Source organism: Melitaea cinxia, chromosome 14, assembly GCF_905220565.1.
Source record: "Melitaea cinxia chromosome 14, ilMelCinx1.1, whole genome shotgun sequence".
Taxonomy (NCBI): Eukaryota; Metazoa; Arthropoda; class Insecta; order Lepidoptera; family Nymphalidae; genus Melitaea; species Melitaea cinxia.
This window is the reverse complement of record NC_059407.1, coordinates 11,685,655-11,713,161: the sequence shown is the minus strand read 5'-3', so window position 1 is coordinate 11,713,161 and position 27,507 is coordinate 11,685,655. Positions and strand designations below refer to the sequence as shown.

General features: G+C 33.4%; 1 protein-coding gene across 1 annotated transcript; it reads left to right on the top strand.

Moving 5' to 3' along the window:
* The first annotated feature begins 890 nt into the window (after window positions 1–890).
* LOC123659734 (protein FAM135A) lies at window positions 891–24,448 on the top strand. Its single transcript, XM_045594915.1, has 17 exons — window positions 891–967; window positions 15,149–15,366; window positions 16,276–16,522; window positions 16,945–16,974; window positions 17,319–17,462; window positions 17,648–17,819; window positions 18,102–18,262; window positions 18,359–18,565; window positions 18,640–18,710; window positions 19,032–21,977; window positions 22,065–22,193; window positions 22,288–22,413; window positions 22,539–22,727; window positions 22,816–22,981; window positions 23,216–23,424; window positions 23,714–23,961; window positions 24,053–24,448. The coding sequence occupies exons 1-17, from the start codon at window positions 891–893 to the stop codon at window positions 24,239–24,241; spliced, it is 5,529 nt and encodes a 1,842-aa protein (XP_045450871.1). The 3' UTR covers window positions 24,242–24,448.
* Window positions 24,449–27,507: the final 3,059 nt, after the last annotated feature.

Here is a 27,507-nt window from a genome sequence, read left to right as displayed (position 1 = left end):
ATCTTTCGTCCCGAATCCGGCTTGTATTTGCCTCGTTGCTGGATATTTCTAATCGGAGCCAGTACATAGTAAGTATCATGATATATATTTATCACGATACTTTCTAAGTTATCGCCAGTAAATATTTTAATTTTTCTATTTTTTACACTGAAACAGCTGCTATGCTGCATATGATTAAAAGACGAATTTAACGTTTCATGTATTTTTCTTTCTCGTATTAAAACATTGCGATTTAATACAAAATAAATAAAATTATGCTTTGCAGTTATTTTATTCCTTGCTTCTTTATATATTGCACGTGAAAAAAAAATAACTGGCTTATTTTTTCTACTGACTATCAGCAAGTGCGGCAAAGGTTAACGTCGTCAGGTACCGTGGCGCACGCGGCCGCCCCCTGACCTTTAAAGCCTCCTCCCGCGGGAGGTAATCCCTCCGCATTACCACGCGACATATCTCGGAAAGTGTTTCATAGCATCGTCGAGTGTGGATTAGCTTATATTGCGAGCGCACCTGTCCTAGGTAGGCAGGCGGCGCGCACTACTGCAGGCCGGTTCGACGCCGCGACACGGCGCCGCGCGACGTCGCTCAGCGGCGCGCATGCGCTCTCGCGCCCACTGAAAAATGAATTCCCTTTTCCCGCACTGTAGACCGCACGCTCGCCATCGCCGCCGTGTGTCGCTATTTTCGCGGCGATATTTGGACCGCGCCCGGGCCGCGACCGTTTGCGGGGTGTGGTCTTGTGTCGCTGTGCTGTGCGAAAGCCGATGCGGTGAATTGTGCAAAGAATGCGCCCCGAGAGCCCCGTAGGGCTCCGGCCGGTGCGTTCGGGCTGCTAGCGGCCGCGGCATGGCGCGCCGCGCCGCCCGCGCCCGCGCCTCCACACTCGAACCATGAGCGACCTGCAGGCCACCTTCGAGTTCTCCGTGGAACTTTACAAGTTCTACAATGTCGATCTCTTTCAAAGAGGGTAAGTTTTACTTACTGAATTAAACGTACTTGACATTAACAGCTGAACATAGGACCCTTGGCTTAGATAATAATTGATAAGAACCTTATTTGATTTTCCACTATGCTATCCACTGCTATTTTATGTATAGAACTTATAATCAAAATTAATCCTTTATATCAAGACATTTATTTTATTATGTTACTAGTTGTAAACTGAAAATTTAAAGAGAAATTTACTATAATATATAACATCCAATGTATAAGGAAGCTTTTCTATATTTTGTATTTTTATTTTAATCTTACTTTATTCAACTTGTGAAACTCTGATTTGTAATAACATTTTATTGTAAAACCAAAACGCAATAAAAAATTTAAACCATTGTGATTAGTTTCAAAAGACTGAAGATTTAATTAAGTATTAAGAACACCTTCCAGAAAGTCTTATCTAAATCCAATATATAAAGTAAAATAATAGATCATCCCAGTGATGTACGAGTGACGTCAACCTAGTTGCAGGTTACATAATGAAGTACGAAGTACATAGCTCCGTAGTAAAAACTATTGATACAACAGTGGAAAACCTTCGAAGATTTTGATGAAAATAAGACAAGTTATATTATATTTCTACAAAACTTGCTAATTAGTTATAACTAAAATTATAAAACTTAATAAATCACAATTGCTTCTGAACCTATTTCTTAAAAAATATTTGAAATAATAATATGGCAGATTTTTTCTTTAAAATGGGACACAATAAATATATACGACATAATTATATAAGGTTATTTTTCTGTGATTTCGTTAAGAATACATTTTTTTATTAATTAAACAATTTTGAACATTGAATTATAAAGTTACAACAGAGTTAATTTTTGTTTACTCAAAAGAATAAGTTCAGCTAATGTTGGTTTGTCGTCTACTTTAACAGTATAAAAAGTTCAGGATTTATATATAGCGAAAAGTGAAATAAAAAAAAAAAACTTAACCAAACATAGTCGTATTAACTTTTAACTACTTTCCCTGAGTTGCAGTTATCAACAGTTATGACGTGAACTGGCACAACTAGTTAGATCTATCCGTTGAGAATCACTCAACTTATAAGTTTATTAGTTTTAACGACATCACGTTTAGATGGTATTAACACAGTCATTAGTATCAAAAGAAATAAGCTTATAATAAACTAATAGGAAAATTGTCTTTTCCCTTGACTGTACACTTATTATTTTGAGGAAAAAGAATATTATTATATCAGTCGGCTGTTACCAATTACCTATTAAACATAGTTTGCCCTAAATATTGTTACAAAGAAAAAAATTTTTTTTTTCTCTTGCACGTAACATTTATTACTATTACATTGTGTTAGTTAACATTAATACAAAACTATTAAAAATATATAAAGCTTAATCGAAGTGGTCTCCATTGGCTGCCATACAGTCCTTTAAACGTTGAGGCCAGTTATGGATAGAAGCACGCACTCTTTCTATGGGAAAACTCTTGACTGCCAATCGTATGGATTGTTTTAGGGACTCCATATTATCATGGCATTTAAATCAAGCCATACTCTCTGAAACTAACCATAAATCATAATCCAACAGATTCAAATCGGAACTAGATGACAGACAGTCTTTAGCTCTTTTGGACTTAGGAACGTTGCTTTAACCAAGATCGGGTGGTTCAAGCTTTATGACCCGGAGCCGAGTCTGGCTGAAAGAACCATTCTAGTTTATTGAACATAGTGTTGTTAAGGGGCTTAATTACCTTCTCAAGAATGGAATCTTGATACACTTGTGCCGATGTTTTGATATGTTTTTCTCAAAAATATGGCTCATTCACTCCTTAATAGCTAACACCCCACCAAACCATCACTGAAGTCGAATAATGCCTACGTTGTACTCTGTTGACTAATCGGAAAGCATCCTTAGAGATTTGACCATAAATACGGTCATTTTATTTGTTAAAATATTGCTCAATTGTAAAAGAAAATTTCTCATGCGTAAACAAAATTTTTCTGTGACCTCCCTTTAAAGACCGCTTGAGCAGTTGTTTTGATTTTACCACCCTATTTTTTTATATATTATCTGTTAAAAAATGATCAGTGCGTCTCTTATAGGCTGCAAGTCCCAAGTCATCTTTTAAAACAAATACGTGACATAATTCTAGGTGCTATCTTCATCTCCCGAGATAAAATCTTTTGCTTTCGGACAGGATTTCTTCGAATTCTTTTCCTTAGTGCTTTGATCGCCTTTATCGTACGAACACTAACATGGACGGCCAGATTTTTTTCTGTCACAGACAGGGAGACTTCATTGTACACAAACATTTGACTAATACCAAGCATATGGAGAGTTTTAAAAATTGTATTTGGCTCCATACCTACTTGTAATAATGTGTAATGCAACGTGTAAAGAGATTCGGTTCTCTTTATCACCCTATTCCATTTTAGTATCACAAAATATTTTACAATGTACTGGCGCGAAAATCAGTAAACACAATGAACAATCATATAAAAATGACAGATTCCAAATTCAAGTGTAATATTTTGTTTATTTTTAATTGTAACATTATGTGTGGCCAGACTATGAATGTATGTGTAATTTATTTATATGTATGTTTATCGAAAAAAAAAAATATATATACAGCTATACCAGTCGGCTGTTAACTATAACACAAGCATTAATTTGTTTACTTTAGGAACAGACAACCGTACCGTGCTGTAGATATTTATTATTATTATTATATCGCGAAAGTATAACATATTTCATTACTCTAATGGATATTCAAAATTACATCGAAAAATACATCTTATTTCCCAACTTTATTTACTATATCGATAACATTACTAAGATTTTCACAAAAATTCTATTATACCCGTGATTTGAGTACATTTTCCTACGATCATAAATAATTCATGGCGGTGAAACGGGGTTGCCGATTGCAGTTATCAAGCTTCAGGGAAGCATTTTATTATGTTATGGGAAGAATATTATAAAAGACACATAAAAATGTGACAATGTGTAATATATATACATAATGGTTGTGAAAAACCCTGAACAAAACAAAGATTAACATAACATATTATGATAACATCATCGTAATCTAAAATATAACCTTTCAGTTTCGGGATTCATTTTATACAATTTTTGTATTTTATCCTTCTTCGCGTCATCTTCACATCTATCACATCTTCACTTTTCAACCAACTTTATGCGAAATTGAGGCAAATACCTAAACTGAAACCGCTCAGTTGTAAAATATAATCTAACATAATCATATGTAACAGATGGCTGCAAGCCACATCGTAGCTAGCACGGCTGAGTTTTTAAGTCATAAAAATCTTTAAAATTCATCTTGTAATAAGGAATAAAAAGGAAAATTTATTAAAGTAGTTGTAAAAAAAATATTCTCCCTTATTTCTAGTTTTGGTTCAAAGTGACTTCCATATTCTTCTCTTTTATTAATGGAAATATACATCTTTTTAAAAAGAATTCCATTTTTCCATTTTAGTAATTTATATACAGTGACATTATTTGCCAGTTTTTTGCCGACGACGTTGTTCTTGTCGGAGATAATGACCTTGAGGTACAGAGCAAACTGGGAAAATGGCAGGAAAGACTGGAGGGCGCGGGATTGAGAATGAGTAGATCTAAAACCGAGAACTTATTCTGCAATTTCAGCGGCTTGTCCGGTTTTTCTCATATTGCCTTGGATGGTATATCCCTACCAGTCTGCTCCGACTTCCGGTACCTTGGGTCATTCATACAAAATGACGGCAATGTAGACCGTGACGTGAAAAATAGAATAAATGCGGGATGGATGAAATGGCGACAGGTCTCTGGAACAGCTTGTGATCCACGAATGCCCCTTAAACTTAAGGGGAAAATCTATAAAACGATCATAAGACCTGTCGTAATGTATGGATCAGAATGTTGGGCAATAAAAGTGACGGATAAAAGAAGAGTGCACGCAGCCGAGATGAGAATTCTAAGATGGATGTGTGGAGTGACGAGGAAAGATCGGATTAGAAATGAGTATATAAGGGCATATTTGAAAGTAGCACCCGTAACGGAGAAAATGAGGAGCAATAGGTTAGCGTGGCATATAATGAGGAGGGATGAATGCTATGTTGGTAAAAGAATGTTAGGGTTGAATGTCGAAGGACGAAGAGCGATCGACAAACCAAAAAAGCGATGGATGGATTGTGTGAGAGAAGATATGAGAAAGAAAGGAGTAAGCGCTGAAGTGACAAATTATAGAGAGGAATGGAAGAGGAAAACATGTTGTGCCGACCCTAATTAAATGGGATAAGGGCAGGAAGATGATGATGATACAGTGACATAATGGAAATAATATCAAAAACTAAAAATGGAATCGTCACATTTAAAAACATTCTTTTAGCAGCACTGCAATATACAAAAAAGGTAGTCCTCATTTATTTAGTTATAAAACAGACCTCTCTCACTCGATACTCGTTAATTTTGTTTTACGGTGTTAAACTTCTAACTTGAGCTTAAAAACTATTTCATTTCATTATTATTTCCAGTTTAAAAGCTTGTTTAATATGTACTCAATAATTATTTTCGGAAAAGCAATAATTCATTTTCGATCCCGCACTCTCCCTGGTTAGCTGTTCAGGTTTGTAGCGCCTAATTGGTTACACCCACCTATTGATTAACACGACCCCGATATTATAACTAACAACAGGTTGTATACTGTGGTTACTTTAAAGCTATATTAAGATTAGGTTTATGTTATTGTGTAATTAGTGTTAACAATTACTGGTGATCCTAAATAAATAAATAAAAAAAAATAAAAAAAATAAAGTAAATACTTAGCAAATCGGATCTGAACTAAAGAAATTAAACATATTTTCTTTTTTAACCGAGTTCAAAAAAAGGAGGAGGTTACTCAATTCGACCGTATATATATTTTTTTATGTATGTTCGGGGATAACTCTGTCATTTATGAACCAATTTTGATAATTCTTGTTTTGTTGGAAAGGAGATATCCCTAGTTTAGTATCACGATAAGGAAACCAGTATCTGATGATGGAATCCCAGAGAAATCGAGGGAAACTCTCGAAAAGCCGCATAACTTTTTACTGCACCGATTTTGATGATTTTTAATTTAATCGAAAGCCGATGCTTATCATGTGGTCACATTTAAATTTCATTGCGATCTGATTACAACTTTTGGAGTAATCTTTGATAATGCGTATTTACTCGACAATTTTTTTTCTTCCTACGTTGTTAATTGGAGGCGGTTTTTCTTCGTTTGCCTGCAAACACAATTATAGAGCATATATACCCGATAATTAATAATACTCCATAATCAATAATTTTATTCAAAACAAACCCTGCATTCTTTTATAAAATTAGTACCTAGTTAAATAAATAGTTAGTATGAGTAGTATTAGGTGCTTCGTATATCTGTGGTTATATTTTTCTATCAAAGAAAAGTGTTTTACCAGATAGATGACTTATAATAATTGTGTTTGATGTCCCACAAAAAAAAAAAAAAAAACAATCAACTTACATCGACGACTATACTAGAATACACATTAATAGGGATAACTAAAAAACTAATTAAAATCACTAATCACGATCTCTCACGATCTAGATCACGCTTAAATTTAAATGGGACCACACGACAAGTACCAGCTTTTAAATAACAAAGAATCATCAAAATCGATACACCTAGTAAAAAGTTATCAGTCAGTCAGTCAGTCAGCTCAGCCTATTGCAGTCCACTGCGGGACATAGGCCTCCCCAAATACGCGCCAAATATCCCGGTTTTCCGCAATCCTTTTTTTTACGTGGGGAAAATCCATCATGGACACCCTCCAGCGTGGGGTCGCCAGAAGGTTATTTCAGACTCCTACTGACTAAAAACCACCACGTGTGAGCAGTCGTCCGCCTGGGTGGGGCGAGATGGGGTCGCGCTAGCATTCGCCACCTCGCCCCGGGGTTTTCCGCAATCCTCATCCAGCCTACACCGGCAATCTTACGCAGATCGTCAGTCCAAAGGGCCGGAGGACGTCCCATACTGCGTTTGCCAAGACGTGGTCTCCACTCCAGGACTCGTCTGCTCCAACGACCATCGATCCTGCGGCACAGATGGCCAGCCCACTGCCACTTTAACGTGCTAAGTCTGTGGCTGTAAAAAGTTATAATATAAATAATAAAGCAAAAAGCAACGCACATAAAAAAAACAATCGAACTGAAAACCACCACCTTTTTGAATACGGTTATGAAATAAAACATTCACAGGTTATTATGAAATCATATTAATTTACACCAAAAATGCTTAATCAGGTCGAGTAGTACAGTAACTATATTCTGACTTCATCTACGCAAATTATTAAACTTGTCTTACTGACCGACCTGAAAAAGATTAAAAGGCTAAAGTACCCTCTAGGTCATAGGTTCAGCGTGGCTGATCTGAGGCTAGACGTCTCGACCAATTTCAACGAATTATTTATCGAACTGTGGAAGTCATTAAATTCATTAGTAGACATGTAATAGGCACAATAATAGCTTATTACGAGTAACAAACACGTTATTTATTTATTTCCAAACAAATTAAAAATAGAAAGTGTCAGAGTTTTAACTTGAGAACTAAGGTTTTTTCATACAAAGGTTCAACTACATAAACCAATGCAATGCAAAAGGTAAAAAAAAAATATTTTTTTTATAAAAAAAAAGATTTTTAACACAACCAAATAAAGAGGCAATACGTTAGTTACGTAAATGAACGTTACATTAAGTTATATCACATTTCCTCGAGTTATTATCCTAATTAGTTAAATTGGCGAGGTGAAACAGGGTTTTCGCACAATTTGCGACGAAGGGTTTATTAGTGAAATGTTTTCATTGACGGTTGGTGACTCACTTTGTACGAGGGCACCGGAAACAGGGACTAGATTGGTCTGTATTGCTTAGGGAAAGAGTGTTCTGTACAAATCATATTCGCCCCTGCATTTAATATTAATGAACTTCCTGTTGCTATTACTATCAAGACCCTAAGTCTACGGGGGATATAGTGTCCTCTATAAATATTACATATCACACTGTGGCACCATAGTGAAGCTATTATGACCATCGAATCAGTAAAATTTTAAAACTATCTAAGGGAGCAATTATGATGTCAACGACTACGATTGATACTTATCGATCATTGACACAATTGAGCTCGTACACTAAAGCTCCTTAACGAGGAATAACCTACTTCCTATGAGTTCTTAGAATTCCTAGCATAAGCGTAGTAGACATCATATTTGTAACTATTAAATTATTAAAAAATATTTTATCACTATTTATGTCGTTGTAGCTTAGAAATCATAAACTTTTATATTTGAATAAGAATATTTATTTGATTCATCATTTCAGCCTATTGCAATGAACTGCTGGACATGGGCCTCCACAAGTTTGTGCCAATAATGGCGCGAACTCATTTGTGTTGCCCATAGTTACCACGCTGGGCAGGCGGGTTGGTGACCGCATAGCTGGCTTTGTCGCACCGAAGACGCTGCTAGCCTGCTAGCTGCGGCCTGTGTATTTCAAAGCCAGCAGTTGGATGGTTATTCCGCCATCGGTCGGTTTTATAAGTTCCAAGGTGGTAGTGGAACTGTGTTGTCCCTTAGTCGCCTCTTACGACACCCACAGGAAGAAAGGGGGTGGCTATATTCTTTAATGCCCTAGCCACACAGCGCATTAATTATTTGATTATGTAACGGTATTTAACTTTAAAATTTTCGTTATTAGTAATTTTGTACACATCTCACCTACGCATATTATCGTTCATTTAATTAACCTAAATTAAATTAATGCGTATGAAAGCTCACTATTGTCATCCTATGGACTTAATAATAATTTTGAGGACGTATAATATTAATTTCATTGAGCATTAAACGTTGCGTACGAATCGCGACCATTAATAAAATAGAACCTAAGAAAACAAACGCGTCTCTTTCTTTTTATAACACCAGTGGGAAACTAAAATGAATAAAACATTTTAATAGTATATTTACTCGTATGCATTTCTGTTTTCATAAAAGAGAGGAATTCAATAAAGCTGAAAACAATGGTTTAAGTTTTTTGTTGCTATCAAAAAAATATTTTTAAACTAACCTTTCGAATGTGATCCGTTAGCTAGTAAAATACCTAACCAAAAATAAACATTGGTAATCGTGAATAACAATGAGATCGTACAGCCTCTATAGAGATAGGGTGCTAGATAAAAACTGGCAAAACTACAAACACAAATCTAACCGCATTGACGCATGTTCTAAGCTTGTGAGGATAACAAATAATAGCGGTTACGTACGTTTCAGTCACATTGAAGGTAAGGATTACGGAGTTAAAATAGATCTATGCTCATTGACTTATCTTTGACAACATACTAATACGAGAATGAAAATGATGATGAATGAATAATGAATGTCTGTATTAACTAGTATTTATATCACTCAAATTTGAAAAAGATTAATATAACAAAATCTTACCGATTGAAACTAAAATAGATAATATTCATGTTTTATAATCATTTTTGTTGATTTATTTTGTATCTACTTGTATTAGATAACAATTACTTTGTATTTATATTACTATATATATTCTAATAAATAACCAAAATTGTTTTAAAAATATTATAGAAAAACATATGCAATGTAATGTGTGTGTGTAACAAATTAAGTATAAATTAAATATTTAGATGTAATAACCTAAATAACAAGCTCAATAAAATTTATTTCAACAGCTCTTTCCAGAATCACAAAATAATCACTTTCTTGTAATTTTATATTGAGAATTTTAGTTTCTTTTAACATTATACATATTTACAATACACAACTTAAGAACTAAATATTACAGATAGTTTTGGTACAAATCATGTCCACGAGAATAGCATAGACCAGGTATACATATATAGCATAAGTATACATATATATCATAAGTATACATATACTCCGACAAAGCCCACATGATTAGCAAGTTGAAGTGGTAGTGGGCTGGTCATCTGTGTCGCAAGACCGATGGCCGTTGGAGCAGACGGGACATGGAGTGGAAACTGCGTCTTGGCAAACGCAGTGTGGGAAGTCCTCCAGCCCGTTGGACCGACGATCTACGTAAGATTGCCGGTGTAGGCTGGATGAGGATTGCGCAAAATCGAGATGTTTGGCGCGAACTTTGGGAGGCCTATGTCCAGCAGTGGACTGCAATAGGCTGAACTGATGATGATGATGTAGGCGTGGAATTGTGCCAAGAATGCTGGCAGTATTTTCCCGTTGAATCGATATGCCGATTCTCTGGGCAAAAAATGCACCAGCCCTCTTGTCACCAGTGGAGACAATAAGGCGAGGAATTATCTCGTGTAAACATTTTTTTTTGCTTATTTTTGATGCAACCCCCACGCCCCTCGGAGCTTACGTAATACTTGAAAGACCCTTAATAAACTAATCATCAAATTATATCAACAAAGTCTCTACAAGCTATCCAAAGAAGAAATAGTTTCCGCATATCCTTCTGTATTTGGTATACAGATAAAACACGCCCAAAACGCATACCTACACTTTCTCTAAAATTAAATATTTCATGAGAGCTAGTTTCAGCAGGAATTATTCTTTTCTTTTGGGACCATTAAATATTACATCTCACAAAATACTGCGATACACTTACCCACTCCTTATAAAAATATTTTCTTTAAACAAATATTAAAATATTTCGGTCTTCTCGTCGTATTATTCTGACATATATTTTACGTTTTATATCAAATCTTTGTATGAAGTTAACTTGAGATTGTCACTTTCTTTAGTCTCGTGTCTTCATGTCTCATGTTGCAAGATACCTTGAACTATATACGTAAATAAACCGTTTAAAATATAAGTGATTTTTTAGTTATGTGTAGGTGCCAATGAACGCTCGCTCACTGAACCTTAATACATCAGGCTGCCAACAGATTTGTTACTCTTGCCGACATGTGGTTTTAAATATTTAGCTCAGACGTGGAGATCAACTACCTACGATATATACATTAACGATTAGTTTGTTATTGGTTTTCGCGTTAAAGCTATTCAATTCTGGTAAAAAAATAAACGCTTCATAACGCTTAACACTCAACGGCCCCCAGTAGGATTTACTCCTGTGTCGGGGGTCCGGATTTTTTTTTAAATTTATTTATCAAATAAACAATACTATACTTATTCATTATAAATAACATTAAAAAACCACGCAGGTTTATGACAATGCTATTTAGTAATAACCAATGAACCAATATATATATATATATATATATATATATAATAATTACATATTTACCCACCCTCCTATTAGAAGCAAGCTGAAAACTCAAATAAAAAGATGCGCACAACCAAATATATCAAGTCACAGTAGTATCAAGAAAATAATTTTTAAGTTTATTTTTTAAATTAATTGGTGTACCTAATACTTTCAATCAATTTTGAATAAGCTGTTGTTCGCTCACCATATGTGTTGTGTATGCGCCTAGTAATCTATAACCGGGTTTTAAATACACATTATATACAAGCGCAAACGCCCAAACCACGACAAATATCTAAACAGCCTATACAAATATCTGTCGTGGGCGGGGATCGAACCCGCGACCGCCAGCGCAACAGCCAGTGTTGTGACTGCAGCGATAACGCGTCGTCAAAAAATACTCGATATACGCTAAAATTCCAAAAATTTAGAACACTGCACGATGCTTTCTGGTCTAGTCAATTCAAGTATCTTATTGATTTATTCCTAAGATGCATGTTTTGGAAAACATTCAAAACGACAAACTACAACTCTCCTCCTGTTTGAATCTCTTTATCTCTATACTCCACAATTACGTTTACAAGCTAGTACAATGCAATATATTTTATTATGGTTATTTAAAGTTACGTATTAATAATATTCCTATAAAAAGTAATAACAGCAGAAAACTACCTAGTTTAAGAAAAAAAAAACTGAAAATTTTATGTATCTCAAAACTTATTCCTTTTAGATTGAAATAAATGTACCCCACGATGGAATATGTTTTTTTTTTACATTATAAAAGATGAATAATATCTCACATAGTAAAAATCAAAAATATATTCATCTAAGAATCTGAAAAGTCATAATAAAAATATATAAATAAACATTCAGAAAATATTGAGGAAACTAAATTATTAGGTTTAGTTATTCGAAATATTTCTTTAGCAATTTAGCTTTCCAAGTCTATTAACTCAAATAATGTCACATGCCAAAAAAGAAGAGCATACAAACATTCCACGACATATTTAACCTATTAAATATTATGTCTTAGTTGTGAACCATCAAATTGACTACTTCCGGAAGTTATTTACCTGTTTTGGGTCGGTGCCAATTCAACAATTCCATGCATTATGTATTGCTTAATATATGAATAGAATAAGGAAGTGGCGTGCAGTATTACATAGCTTTGGAGCCGCAGCAAAATTAATTCGTTTCATGATGATATCGTTTAATCTAATAAAGGTAACCGTAATTGTCAAACTGTCAACCATTATTATATCAATGATCGACCATTACCAATGTATTGTCAAACTAAACTTGGATTCCTATTCCTTGTAGGTTCTGTTTCATCCAGAATTTTATTTATAGGACTGCTTTTATTCTACCACTCTACCACCGCCATCTATATTACCATTAATCATATAAAGTTGTTATCTTTTTACCCATGTATAAACATGTAAGTAGTCAAAAATATCCACCAACCCGCCAATGCGGATGAACAGCGTGATGGATTAACTTTCGATCAGCTGTGGGATATTACAGATTAAGGATTATCGTAGGTAAGAAAGAACATAAAATACCAATAAAACAAATGATGAAGCAGTTTTATAGTCCTCTTGAATATAGATATAACGGGGGTCGGCAACGCGTTTACGATGCTCCTGGTGTTGGGTCTTGTAGGCGTCTACAGGCTATGGTAACCTTACTTACTTACTATCAGGTGAGCCATACGCTTGTTTGCCGACCTAGATGTATAAAAAAATGTAAGGTTTTACAAATATTATTTTTTTTTATAAGGATACACATCTTGTATGAAATGTAAATAAATGTTACCATTTTAAATACAATACAATAATTTATTGTCTTTTTTATTATAGCGTCTCGTATTATTTTCTCCAAACGATTACGGGAACCAACGCGGGTACACGTCAAACATCTATCACGTCATCTATCACGTCGTCACGTGTGGATTGATCGAAATACATATTTGTTTATATATATATATATATATATATATATATATATATATATATATATATATAGTTACATATCTGTACATTCTTAAAGACCCTTAATTCCCTGAAACTAAACGAATTCAACTATTGACACATGCTTTACCAGTAATACACCGACTCATTAATAGTTTCTAATACAAGAAATTTATGACTTCGAAAAATTCCAGGCTACACGCATCGCTACGTCTTTTTAACTTAATGACAAATTGTAAGAGCGCAATAGCCTCAAGCGAACTGTTCGGTATTATAGCAATACCGGACACTTAGGTAGATTTATAGGATCAGGTCTAAGGCGAATCCAGGGGGTCATGGGGGTCATGACCTCCCCCTGGGCTGGGTAGATGGACCACTAATTAAAATTCTTTAAACAATATTTTTATATATTTTTTGTCACAATATAGATATTTTTAAGTACTTACATACATTAATAAAATTCCTACTTTTTACCTGTATCTATTATTATCAAAATTAAATTCTAACTTCGTCGGTCGGTCCGTACAGCCGTGATTTCATTAACGTTTGATTATATTCAGACTGGTTTACGTTCATATGTACCTTTGAACGATGTAATAGAATAAAATATTCAAAGGGGTAAGTGGAGAAAGCTTGCGCACACACTTTCAAAATATGGGGTGTACAGAATTAAAATTAAAGAAAACAGTAAGAAAACCAAATATAGACCCATACATACATACATATATATACCTAATCTAAATCTCTGAAACGGCTCCAACGATTTCATAAAACTTAATATGCGGGGGATTTCGGGGGCGATAAATCGATATAGCTAGGATTCATTTTTAGAAAATGTCGTTTTATCACTGTTTTTAGAACGAACGAAATTGATAAAGTTGTAATAGCTCAGGTGGGAAATTGGCCGGTCGGGATCGATCGAAAAGACCACGGTTCAAATCCCCATGTCTCCAGATCGATTATTTTTTCTTTTTTTTTTTGTCTAATTGCACTCATTCATGATTTTTTATTTAAATAATGAGTTCATATTTTTTTTATTATGATGTCGGTAAAATCGGAAAACATTATTCATATTTTATCAATATGTAATTCATATTTATTATGATTTCCAAAAAACACGATTTACCATTTACCTACTAAAAATACCGAGCGTATTACATAAAAAGATATTAATACACTACATATAATATCAAATGTACCTACAAATAGTAGTGATCGGTGACGAAGTGGACGACAGTAATTTCAGTCTTAAGTAGTAATTCCTAATCTTCTTTTTGGAACGAAGTTCCTTACGGCAGACTTGACATTTGGCTGGGCGAGCGAATTGAAAAAAATGTGATAGTAAAACCGTAAGAAAAATATATAACGGAAGTAAGACGTAATATCAGTCAAACGACTGTATAATGTGACGTTTGTAAAACTAAAATATTACTAGTAAACTTTTTTAAAATTATTTATGTAATTTTATACTGTCAACAAAAATAAATAAAGCTATGTTTTTTTATTTCACTTAATAGTTTGAATTATTATTATTATTTTGTTTGATTTATTTTATTTTACGGTATTTGTTATTTTCTAAAATACTAAATTTCCTAAATCCTTTTATGTACTTCATTAAAAACCAATCAACAAAATTTTAAAAAAAATCAAGAACTAGAAAATATATATAAAATTCAAATTTTTTTTTCAATTTGTGTTGCTTCTATACTATCCGAAGGAACTTCGTTCCTACCTGGTGTACCATGACACCACATAATTTTTAAAAGATTCCAGTTATGTTTCCACCATAACCGTACAGCCTCAATGCAAAAAGACTTGCTATAGACGTCAGTAGAGTGATCACAGACTTTCAAAGTGAGATTTTCACTAGAACGGATGATAGAGGGACAGAAAATCAAGATTTTTAATTTCATGTGCTATGATTTCATGTGTCAGACTTTTTTTTTTCTTCTTTCAAAGACTATACCAAGTGCGCGTGGGATTACGCGTGTCACCTAAGGTGCCGGTAAACATCGAGGCGACGGTGTCGAGTGGCAATGGTGCCGCTAGGACCGGCAGACCTGCTGCTAATTCATCCCTCATCGGTGGCCTCGCTGCTTCTCGAGCCTTCCAAATTATGTACAGAAATGAAGAAGTCACATTACGAGACATCGTGCATTTTAGAGCTCATCTGCTAGGTAAAGCATATTAGTGTTATAAGCATTCATTTTAAGTACCTAATAATTAATTTACTAGAAAAATTGAATCAAAATATGTCTTATCTATAAAAAATTGCTGTCGCTAACTTAATAAAACGGTTTTAACACGAACAATATTGTCACAGTTTTTCAACCTATATTAGAATTTGTAAAAGTTGTTTGATATTTAATCATGTTAGGTAGAAAAAAAAAACATGAGAGTATTTAGGTGTTGTTGGAAAAATCATAAAATGGAATCGGTTAAAGGATTAAAACATACGATCTACTCTTGCAAGACTTTTTGGTGAATTATGTGAAATATAATATTAAAACTTTGGCAGAGTTAACTATATGATTTCTCAACATGTAACCTAGGCTCCACGTTTAAAAAATATATCTACAATCAAAAAACGTTTAAAAACAAATCAAAACTCTTTAAAGTCTTCACAAAATCGACCTTAGTACCTTAAAGATAAACTAAAATACAAAATATTTTAGAAACAAATCGGTAAATTTGGTAAATTAGATTTTAAAATATTGACAACACATCAGATTTTATCATTTTTTTTATAAAAATATACTAACTATATTGCTCTTGTATATAAAAAGATATTTAGCAAAATTAGAGATGAAACCAAGACAACTTATAGCATCGTTGGAAGTTTGCCAAGATACTGACCCAATATGCAGTAAATGTTCTAATTTCTAAGTTTTACTGGTATTAAAGAACTTTTTTCTAAGGTATGATATAGATCAAGCATCAGACTTAAATTTAGTTCTATACTCGAATTACTTATTCAATTCACTTAAAATTGTATCACTTAAAACAATTAATTAATTTAGCGCTAGCATTGTGATAAATTTATTTGATTAATGTAAATTATAACGTTTTAATGTATTTGGTTTTAGTTGATAGCCGTAACCTAAAAGAGTCCCTGGAACGGGCAGAATGGAGCCTTGGCGTGGAGCTGTGGTGCAGCGAGGGAGCACAATCGAGTACACTCTCGCCTGTATCCTGTCGCGTACTAAAGCTACACTTTCAGCCATCACAAGGCCTGCACTACCACCTGCCAGTGCTTTTCGACTACTTTCACCTATCTGCCGTTTCCGTTACCATCCACGCAAGCTTAGTAGCCCTACATCAACCATATATCAAGTAAGTTACATCAAATTTTACTAATGTAGTACGGCTATAATTTATCATATGTATGTATAACTTTAATTTTTGTATGACTCTTTCCTTAATAATTTAAAATTTCAAATAAGCACAGATAATTGCACTGCCTTTGCGCAGGACAATGTTAGCTGGCCATCCTAAACCTGTTTTTTCCCCGTGCCATTAAAATAAACATTAAATGCAAAACAAAAAACACAATGAAATCTCAGGTGACGCCTATACAGTTTTACATGTGCGACGCGTGAAACAACAGTCTCAAATTACAGTAGAACGCAATCTTAAGTGGATTTCTGCTACAGTAACTTCACTACCTTGGAGTGGTCTTTTGACATATATTATAACATTTGACATAAACTCTTCTCAGACAAAACAAAATTCATTTGTTACATGTCTTTATTTAGGAAAAGCATCATGCATTACGTACAAAGTTGGTAAGTAGTAGATTTTATAAATTAATGCACTTGTTCCTCACAGCACTATTTTGTCCAGCTTAGATCTTCCTACAAATAACCAATAATTTTAGTAAGTTTGAAGAACAGAACATTTTGTACGTGAACCTACCTGACGTAAAAATTGTTACCGTTTTAATGTAATTCACTAAACTTGACTAATTTTAGTTATAATATAATACATCATATTAGATAGATCTCTAGAATAGTTTGAATGATATAAATATAGATACAGAATTAGATCAGCTCATTTGTAATGCTTAGTTCATAAAGTTAATAGCAGAAGCCACTTTTAATACGAGAACAAGTTGTTATTTTGATTCCAGCACACCCCGTTCTAGCAAACAATGGGGCAAATTGATGAAAAGTGCAGGATCAAATTTTAACGCTTCGGGAAGCTTAGAAAATATTCTCTTCGGATCGAGTGGGAAATGTACCGGCGGGAATTCTAGCAAAATAGCACATGCCAGGTATCGTATTACAGTCAGATGTGGTGAAAAATTTATAACTTGTTTTAAGGTAGACTCTAGAATTTATTGAAAATTAAAATTAACTAAACATTTTTACATATTAGATCTTAAGAACACCACCACATTTTGATAATTTTCTAAAAAAATTATTTACAAATAATTTTCATAACGTAACACAATTTCAGACAAGTGCATGCAGAAGTTTGTGGTATTCTGCTTGGGTCCCTTGAGGGCTTGCAAAGTGCGTTAACTGTATGCGGCTCGACCGGAGTGTTATTGACTCCTGAAGAATCTTCGTCCAATTCCATTGTTGGTGAAGTCGCACAAAGGATAAAAGATTTAAGCGACATAGGCAAGGTAGATTGTGTTATATTTATCGAAATCCAATTTTAAAATGTAGAATTAACATGTTATGTTGATTCGTTGAATAAAATATAATAATTAAATTGTGTTAAAAACATATGATAGTCGTTTTTATTTCATATATAAAAATAAGTAATCGGAAAGAGCGGATACTGTGATTAGAGATTACATTTAAATGATCTTTTACAGCAATAAAATATTAGTAATATCACTAAAAAAAATTAAAAGTTTAAATAGTCCTATAATTTATGAAAGGAAATATAAAATTATTTTCAGAAATCAGAAGCCGGGGAAGAAGAAGAATGGGCAATGGGAGCGGCACATGACATTGCAAGACTTTGTGCTGAGGTGACGCTTAGATGGCGAGCTTTTTTACATCACACCTCAGACCGCCCTCATGTTCACCACGCCCTAGCCGCAAGACATCATGCATTACGGTATAACTTCAATCTTATTACTATTTCGAAACACTTAAAAAAGATTATTTAGTAAGCGTCGTAAAAACTCTTATTATACTTTCATTTTTTTTTTAGAATCAAACGGTTCTCAGAATGCTTCTTTGTACTAGACAATCCTCGCCATTCGCTTGCTGGCTGTTATGACAGTAATTACCAGTCATATCAAAGCGTAGGAGAAGCTGTAAGAAGGTCACGCTATCTTGCGTTACTGCCTCCACTGCCAGTACACTGTATTGCGCTTGATGGTGACCCTCACATCATGCCCATTATATTTGAAGACAGGTAAATAAATGTTATGATGAATATAAATATTTCCTTAAATTCATCATGAGTTTAAAAATTTTTTAATCGCGCAGATATCAAGACACTGCTGAATTTGCAAGAAGACGTTCATTTTTAAATTCTAACGCCAATAAGTCTGGTAGTGGTAAGTACACAATCTAATATGATTTAGTAATTTTAATTTGATTCGATCATTAAAAAAAATATTAGATAATTTGAACAATATTAAGGTACTATATATACTATAAGGCATAGTAGTACTATTTGGCATTAGACAGTAGAATCACACTTGGTGCACAAGTTCTAATATTAACAGATGTGTTACATATGACTTCATGACTATGACTACTAGATTTCAAAGTTTAGCTAAACATCAGTAGCTAACCAACTACTTTTTTTTTTTGCTCGTCTATTATTACAGAAGTATAAATTGTTTCAATCATCAAACATTTTTTTTTTATTTCAGATCCCTTTCTTTGTCCAGATCCGACTGGAGAAGACTGCGCTTGTAGTGTAAGTTCAATAATGGATTCGAGAAGACCTTCATCTGAAGCTTCCAGAGTAACGCTTACACTGCCTAAAACAATTATAGATGTGCTTGACCCTCAGTTTAAGAGTCCCAAAGCGGGTACCAGTGTAGTTCAAGCTACATTAACTTTAGCTCCTCAAAAATCTGCCCGAGGCTCTCCAAAACGAACGTTAGTAAAACAAAACGTGGTGGAAATGAACAAAGCGCATAACAAGCAATTAGAATTAACTGGAAGAAACAGGTACATAGTACAGAATAACCAAATAAGTGAAATTCAGTTACCGCCTAATAATGTATTTGCATCATGTTCAATTCAGCAAGGTCAACAAATGTCTAGATACTCAGCTTCTACATTATTGGATTTAAATTCAAACAAAGGTAATGTTAATATTTCTCAATCAGGAAAAGACAAAGCTGACTCTGATCAAGTTTTTGTACAAAAGCATGAAATTAGAAGTGGTGTTAGTACTTTACCAGCAAGACATAGCAAATCTTTAGATCAATTGAAAGTTTCACAAATGGCACCACTAAGTGTACAACCATTAACAAAAAATGTTAAAAATAGTTCTAATACATCAGTAAATTATCAAAAAACATATAAATCTCCACAATCTATAAAACCTACAACTCTACCTAGAAGCGTTACTACTACAGCTTATCCTACAAACACGACAACCCGATGTGGATCTAAAGGAGATGATTACAGAAGAAACATAAATGAATTTAGAGAAAAATATAAAAATCCATGTAATTCAAATGTTCCCGGAAACAATGAAGTATTTCATAATGTACTTAAGTATGATAGTACAATTAAAGGAAATACGAACCAAATTTATGGTTACGCTTTCGGTAATCAGGGTAATTTGCAAGCGAATAACGTTATTCGTAATCCTTTAGAATTTCAAAGAGGCTATAGTGTAAATTTGCCCCGTCCTATGTTGCCTCCTCGTAATTCTTATCCACCAGTTAGTGGAAAGACTCAAGTGACTGATCAAAGTAATCTAGTTTCTAATAAACACGTTCATAGATCTAACTCTACGCATGTATTTCAACAAAATATTGATAGCCAGCAAATGGATATTGAAGCAGCTCGAAATCAATTAAGGCATGAGCTAAACTATTATTTACAAAAAGGTGACTGGAGTTACGACTTTAATACTGGTAGTCTTATTCAAAACTACCAGAAGAAATCTAGTAAAAGTAGTGATGATAGTGGTTTTGTAATGACTTTAGATAGAAGTAGTGATGGAACATCGAAATCAACTTACTCAAAGACACCACCATCAACTCCTCATTCTAGTTTACCTTCCGTAAGGCATAAAAAGAGTCGATCTAAAGATACAAAACTTAATAATAGTGGGAAAGAAAGTGCAAAAATTAATTCCAGTCGAGATTCATTAAGTAGCCACCAATCAATTAAATCAAGAGATAGTAAATCCGATCGACATACGCCAAAATCTGATCGTAGTACCCCTAAATCAGATAGAGGTACTCCTAAATCTGGCAAAACGACGCCAAAATCTGGGGGAATTACGCCAAGATCTGGTTTAGCAACTCCAAAATCAGGTAGAGCTACCCCTAAATCTGGAGGTACTACACCCAAGAGTGGAAGATCTAGCGGTAAACCAGAAAAACGTACCAAACATAAAGCTTCCGAAAAAATGACACAGCTTATGTCAGAAGCTGCATCATCTTCAAGCGATGAAAGTGTACCATTCGAACTAAGAAGATTGGAATCATCAACGAGCGTTCCATATAGTTTAGATCATGGATCAGAATTAAGACATTGCAGAAGTGCTGCATCAATTATAGAGGAACCTAACCTAAATAATACTTTTGGTTCTGAGTCATTGCCAAATTTGGCTCCACCACCTGCTTTCGAATCTCCGCCATTAGATATTACTGATAAAGATTTTAAAATATTGCCTCCCGAAAATTTTCTTAACAAAGAAGATAAACAAAGCAGAAGTTCTACATCAAGTTTGAGTGAACAAAGTGGTTGGGTCTCAAGTGGTAGAAGTTCAGGTCCATCTTCTCCAGACAATGTTAGCTGTCAATTGACTCAAAATTACCCTCCTTCTAGTAGCACGAATGTTTCAAAAGTTCCTGGTAAAAAATATGAAGATACTGATGAAACGCGTAAAAAACACGGTGAAAAAATAAGCGATTTTAAAAGAACCATTCTTAACGGTGAACAGCTACGAGAGCGCTTACTCAAATTAGCAGTCAAAGCCGTTCAAAGTAGTTCTACGGAAAAGATTGAATGCTGTGATAAAGAAATTTGCGAAGAATGTACGATTTGTAGCGATTCCATTTGTACTGATAGCCAATGTGAATATAACAAAATGATACACAGAGACGGAATCGATGCAGGTTGTAATTCAGATACTTGTACAGCAAGTTGTTTCCAACAGTATTCTGACTCTAATGCAGCCAAAATCAATCAAAGGCACAATTCATTTAGTGCCATTCAAGGCAGTACATACAGTTCCGTTAATAAAAGTTCTAATGAAGGTACTGTTAAAAAATCTCAGACAGTCAGCGATAACTTACATCCTTATATTCGGAAAGAAATTCCACCAAAAGCGCAACCTCCTCAACCAATTGCTGAAAAATCTAATCCCATAGATAAGATTAAATTAAGAGATAGAATAGAATATACGGAAAAATTAATAGCGGCAGAAATACTTAGTCTTGCGGTAGATCGTTCATGCAAAAGTCACAAAACTGTTGGTCCTGCCACAGCTGCGCAAAAATACCAAGGTAAAGCAAAATCAGAAGTAGACTTAAGCCAACATAGTGGTGAAAACGATTACGACCACTTACCTCCACCGAAGCAGTTTAGAGATGCACCTCCACCACCCGACGAATTTAAGGTAAACATTAAATCATTTTTAGTTTTTATATTTGTTACAAATTAAAACAGATATTTTCATTTCAGGAATTCATAACTTTGTTACTTGTAATTACAGGATCCACCTTCAAAATCTCCAATGTTGAGCAGACAAAGTAGTAAGTCCTCAACACCGTCAAAAAAAAGAACATCTGGCCAACCTACGACGTTGCAACTAGATAATCCTCTTTATCACGTATGCGAAGGTGTTTATTTTATTTTTTATTTTTTTATCTTTCAGTGATTCAATAAACTTATGCTTATTTTGTGACTTAAACTAACCCATGGCTGTTGATCCAGGAATTTTAGAGAGGCGAAAATTAAGACCCCATCAATCCATGAATACTACTACTACATCTACTACCAGTACACTGAATAAAAGTCAGAGTACTGGTGAATTAGCTAGCAGAAACGAAAATGGTAAAGGTAGGAAGTAATACAAGATAAAGCAAATATCAAATATATTAATACTAACAAAAGTATTTACGTACTATTTGTCTGAGTTATTTCTATAAATAAAACGTTAAATTTAACACAATTGTTTGTTTCAGAACAACGTCAGAGCAATTTCATTAGCATTTTTGGGTTAGCTGAATCGGAACGACTATTCGTTAAATGTAGGGAAGAATTTAGACAAAGTGTTAAGTACCCAGGAGCAATATATTCCGATTTTCCACCGGTTGAAAATTCCCTACCCTATTTCCACATTAGTGACGAATATAGGATGTTTAATCCAGAAGGTTCATGTCACTTTTTATTAACTATAAAAATTATCAGTTGTGATTATCTAGTCGAAAGTTATTTATAATTGTAATATTTATATTTCAGGTTTACACCTTATTATATGCGTGCATGGATTGGATGGCAATGCCGCAGATTTACGATTGGTCAAAACATATTTGGAATTAGGCTTACCGGGAGCTCGTTTAGATTTTCTCATGTCTGAGAGGAATCAAGGTGACACATTTTCGGACTTTGATACAATGACAGACAGGTTTGACTTATTTTTTAATATTTCTAATAATCATTTTGAGATAATAATTACTAATATTGGGTTGTCTGGAAAAAATGGCTAAATAATATAAGGAATGGCTAATAGTAATAGTTCACCCATTGTACTTCGCAGTCTGTAAATGATTTTAAATGTTTATTGTTTAAAATGTAGTTGTGATGTTCAATAAAGTATAAATAAATAAATATATAAAATAAATATTTTTTTGTTTTAAAGGTTGGTCCAAGAAATCATGACACACATACAAAATTCAAGCGAGCCAGCTAGGATAAGTTTTGTAGGTCATTCCTTGGGCACTATAATTATAAGATCAGCTCTAGCAAGACCACAAATGAAACCATTCTTGGGAAAATTACACACATTCCTATCCCTTAGTGGTCCTCACTTGGGAACATTATATAATTCTAGTGGCCTTGTTAATGCAGGCAAGTATTCTAAAACTTTTCTAGAATGATATAAATTATTGGAATATATTAAAATACATACATTCATGCATATAATCACGTCTCTTTCCCGTAGGCAGGGACCACTTCTTTCCCCTTGCTACGATCCTTACGTACTTGTTTCGTTTCGGCCACTTTCATTATTCCCTTCATACATGATCTAATTGGATTTAATGCAATGAATAATAATAAAAATAAATTATAATTTAAATATAATTTATTTAAATTTGATTATTTTTAATATTTTATTACATTTTGCTACATGTTCTAGGTATGTGGTTTATGCAAAAGTGGAAGAAATCCGGTTCTTTACTCCAACTCTCTCTTCGTGATGCTTCGGATCCTAGAAGATCGTTCCTGTACCGACTGAGTGAACGAAGTCAACTACATCAGTTCAAACACATTTTACTATGCGGTTCAGGACAGGATAGATACGTACCGCTACATTCTGCAAGGCTTGAACTTTGTAAGGCTGCTGCAAAAGATACTTCATTGTTGGGACAAGCTTATAGGGAAATGGTATGAAACAAATTAGAATATTTTGGTTTAGCTCATTATTGGTTATCTTGTAATTAATTCAATTTTGTAATGTGGGTTTAATTTACTTCAGGTACACAACATGGTTTCACCACTAGCAGCTCGAGCATCGTCTGTCTCCGTTGTCCGTTATGATGTGCAACATGCTCTCCCTCACACCGCTAGCGCACTGGTCGGTCGCGCGGCACACATCGCGGCATTGGATTCTGATCTCTTTATAGAAAAGTTCCTCCTTGTCTCAGCTCTTAAGTATTTTCGATAAATAACAGGACGAAATTATAATTAACACTTCAAGCACCTACATCCTAACAACATATGGAAGATGCCTTCAACTCATAATCTGATGGCAAAAAAGAAAAATCTGTTCTTGAAATTCTTTTATAATCATTATAATAATCAAGTCTTATTGTAGATACTAATTTTTGGATTCAAATTGCAACAATATAATAAAGACTAACATTGAATTGGCTATAAAATATTTTCATGAACCAATTTTCTTTTACATGACTATACAATTTTATAGACGAGTGTACAGCCGTTACATACCTACCATTTTTATTTAAGCTTGAATACTTTAAGATGTTAATTCTTCGTTTATAATCGCTATTGGTGCTACTACCAGTGCACAGCATTTAAATTTACTACCAGCAGTAAACCTAGACTATGAGGCATTTTTATGCATTACTTTCGATTAACAAAAGTACGCGTATCGCAGAAATTTTATTTTACAATTATTGGACACATCGATCCAAGAGTAACTCCCATATATTGATAAACTTTAGATATTTTATTGCTTGACTTCTATTCAACACGTATTACAAAAACATGCTATTCAGGCTTTCGCATTTCACTAGCATTTACTTAAAAAATAATATTAAAAAACAACATTTGACACTTTATAAATTTCAAAACTCAACACATTTTCAGCTCATAACTCGTACGTTAACTTTATCTAGTAAAATATATTTGAGAATTATCACCTACTAAGAACGATAAATTGAATTGATCTCCTGATTAAAAACGCTTATGTACGGTTACTTGTATTTGGTAAAAGTGTGATAAGAGACCGTGTTACTGCAATTCGTAAACTATACAGAAGATAAAAATAATTGCAGTTTTAATATTATATTAGGTTAAGACGGATCTTTACACCAATTAATTAAGACTTTCGATTTAGCAAATGTAGATAACGTAGATGTTATTTGTATTAGAAATTTACTAATTGTTGTACATGAACACTGAACAGTGCCCGTATGTTTCATAAGAATGTTGTGTGCTTCTGGAATGCTAAGCCCGCGAACTTGTTTTACGTTTGCTATTTCACGTTTTTTTTTTTTTTTCATCACTAAGTATATATGCTTTCAGAACAATTTTTTCCTTGAATAAGTTCAACGAATGGAAAAAAGATCACAAATAACTAATTTGCTGTTTCTATATATTTCAAAATATCAAGAATAACTATTTTATAGACTCTAGTAGCTACGTTTTATTTACGTACATTTCACGCAGGTCCTAGTTATGGTAAAAGTTACTTTCAGAAATATTGTTCCTATCAATTTATTGAAAAGATTATCCGCAAACATCTCATTCATTATTATAATTTTTCACAGCCTTAAACCAACAATTATATTCGATAACCACTCATAAATAACTTAGACATATATTGTGTTATAACTTGCACAAACAGACACTGGGTTGTGTCAGTGTGAGTTAAGTTTTGAACTCGGAAGGAATTTATTGGATTTTTAAGCACTTTTGTAAGTATTTTTTTTTTTTATGTATTAAGCTAATTTTACTTGGAATATTAATTAAGAGAATAATCTGGCAGGGCCTTATTACAATATAAGGACAGGCCGTAGCCTTAAGTCAGGAAGTAAATTAGAATAAAGGTGTAAATTATCGAATGTTAGACTGATCTTTAAAAATATACGGTAATGATAAGTTTAATAGATTATCTTCTGTTATTTATAGAAATCATGATTTGATAAAACTGTTGTTAATATCTTGCTCTGTCCATTTTTTTCTATTTATTAATCTGTAGGTAAAGTTTTATACAGGGGCTTGAAATTCTAGTTTCGAATTTGTTTTTAATTATAGATTAGTACGACAACGACATGATCAAAATTATTATATTTCTTTTTTATATATAAATATCCAAGTCCCCTAAATATATCAGTTGATTAATACAATTATAACCTTCACTCTACATTTAATTACGTCAGAATTTTGAATGTGTTGTTGTTGCACATAAATCAATAATACTGAATAATGAATATATTATAGAGTAATACCTCAATATTGCTCATGGGCATGCTTGAAAAAAAATATTGATCTAATGTAGTAGAAGTATCAGAACGAGAGTAAATTTTGTAAATAGGAAATCTAAATTTTATTTGTAAAATACATTAATATGTTTGATGGCAATGTGTCGATGTTATACAATTATGATAAAATAAATAAATAATGCCTGAAACCTCACTGCACTTTATTATTTTTTTTAAGACTCATATAATTATTTAAAAAAAAGCTTAATTTGTCTTGTAACCAGATGACATATCGATCGACATGGTATTGTAATAATCACTTCAATATATTAAAGAAATAGCACGGACGCGGAGCACGAAGAATTTCGTACAATGACCTTTTTGCCTACTGTTCTCAAAATTTTACATAAAGTACGAAACTTTAAAAAATCGGTAGAGTTTAGAATTGGAATATCTTAGAACTCGTTGTTTACACACTACACTAAATCTATGCTGTCTGTCCGTGGATCGGTCTAGTCACAGAATATTTTTTGTTTAATCATAGAAAATAACTTAAATATAAGTTATAAGTATATATACATATATATAAATAAAAGTTAGTGTATATATTACTATGTGTACAATTTGGTGGCTATACTTTGTATATGCAAAAAAATCATAGATCTGTTGCTGTGTGAAAAAAGACACCAATAAGCACACATTCGCATTTAATATAAGTATTGTTAACTTTTGACTTAAATTAAAAATGAAAAACGATGAATCTTGTGACTTAAATTTGGTAAAAAAAAAGTAAAAAGGTTGACAAACTGTGAATACGACTGTCTTACACCTATGTGAGCGCAACGGCAATATGTTTATACGCGAGCGACAAACGAAACTCGTTCGTTACCTATAACACAATCATTAAGTTGCTTACCTTAGGAACAGGCGATCGTGTGTGTATTTTGTAAGATAAGATATAATATTCTTGAGATTATCACCAGTTTTATAAGTACTGGTCAGCAATACAGACATATATAATATAATTTTATATAATTATATAAAAATAACCGTAAGTATTCGAATAATTATAAGCTGTCGCTTAAACGTAACAGGCTTCAGTTATTTTTGTCGTTTGGCTTAACTAAGAATTCATTTCAATTTATATATTATAAAACTGCCATGGAGTTATTGTCTTTATAATGTTTAAATATTTATGATACACGTATCTAATAATAAAGGTTTAACTTACCCGAATATAAATCAATACATCATTTATGTCAAG

Bases quoted from the DNA above. Each gene is read 5' to 3' on its own strand.
- LOC123659734 (XM_045594915.1), top strand. From the start codon at position 891: ATGAGCGACCTGCAGGCCACCTTCGAGTTCTCCGTGGAACTTTACAAG. The intron at 15,367-16,275 runs GTAAAGCATATT...ATTTGGTTTTAG, and splicing joins TTTTAGAGCTCATCTGCTAG to TTGATAGCCGTAACCTAAAA. The intron at 22,728-22,815 runs GTTCATGTCACT...TTTATATTTCAG, and splicing joins TAGGATGTTTAATCCAGAAG to GTTTACACCTTATTATATGC.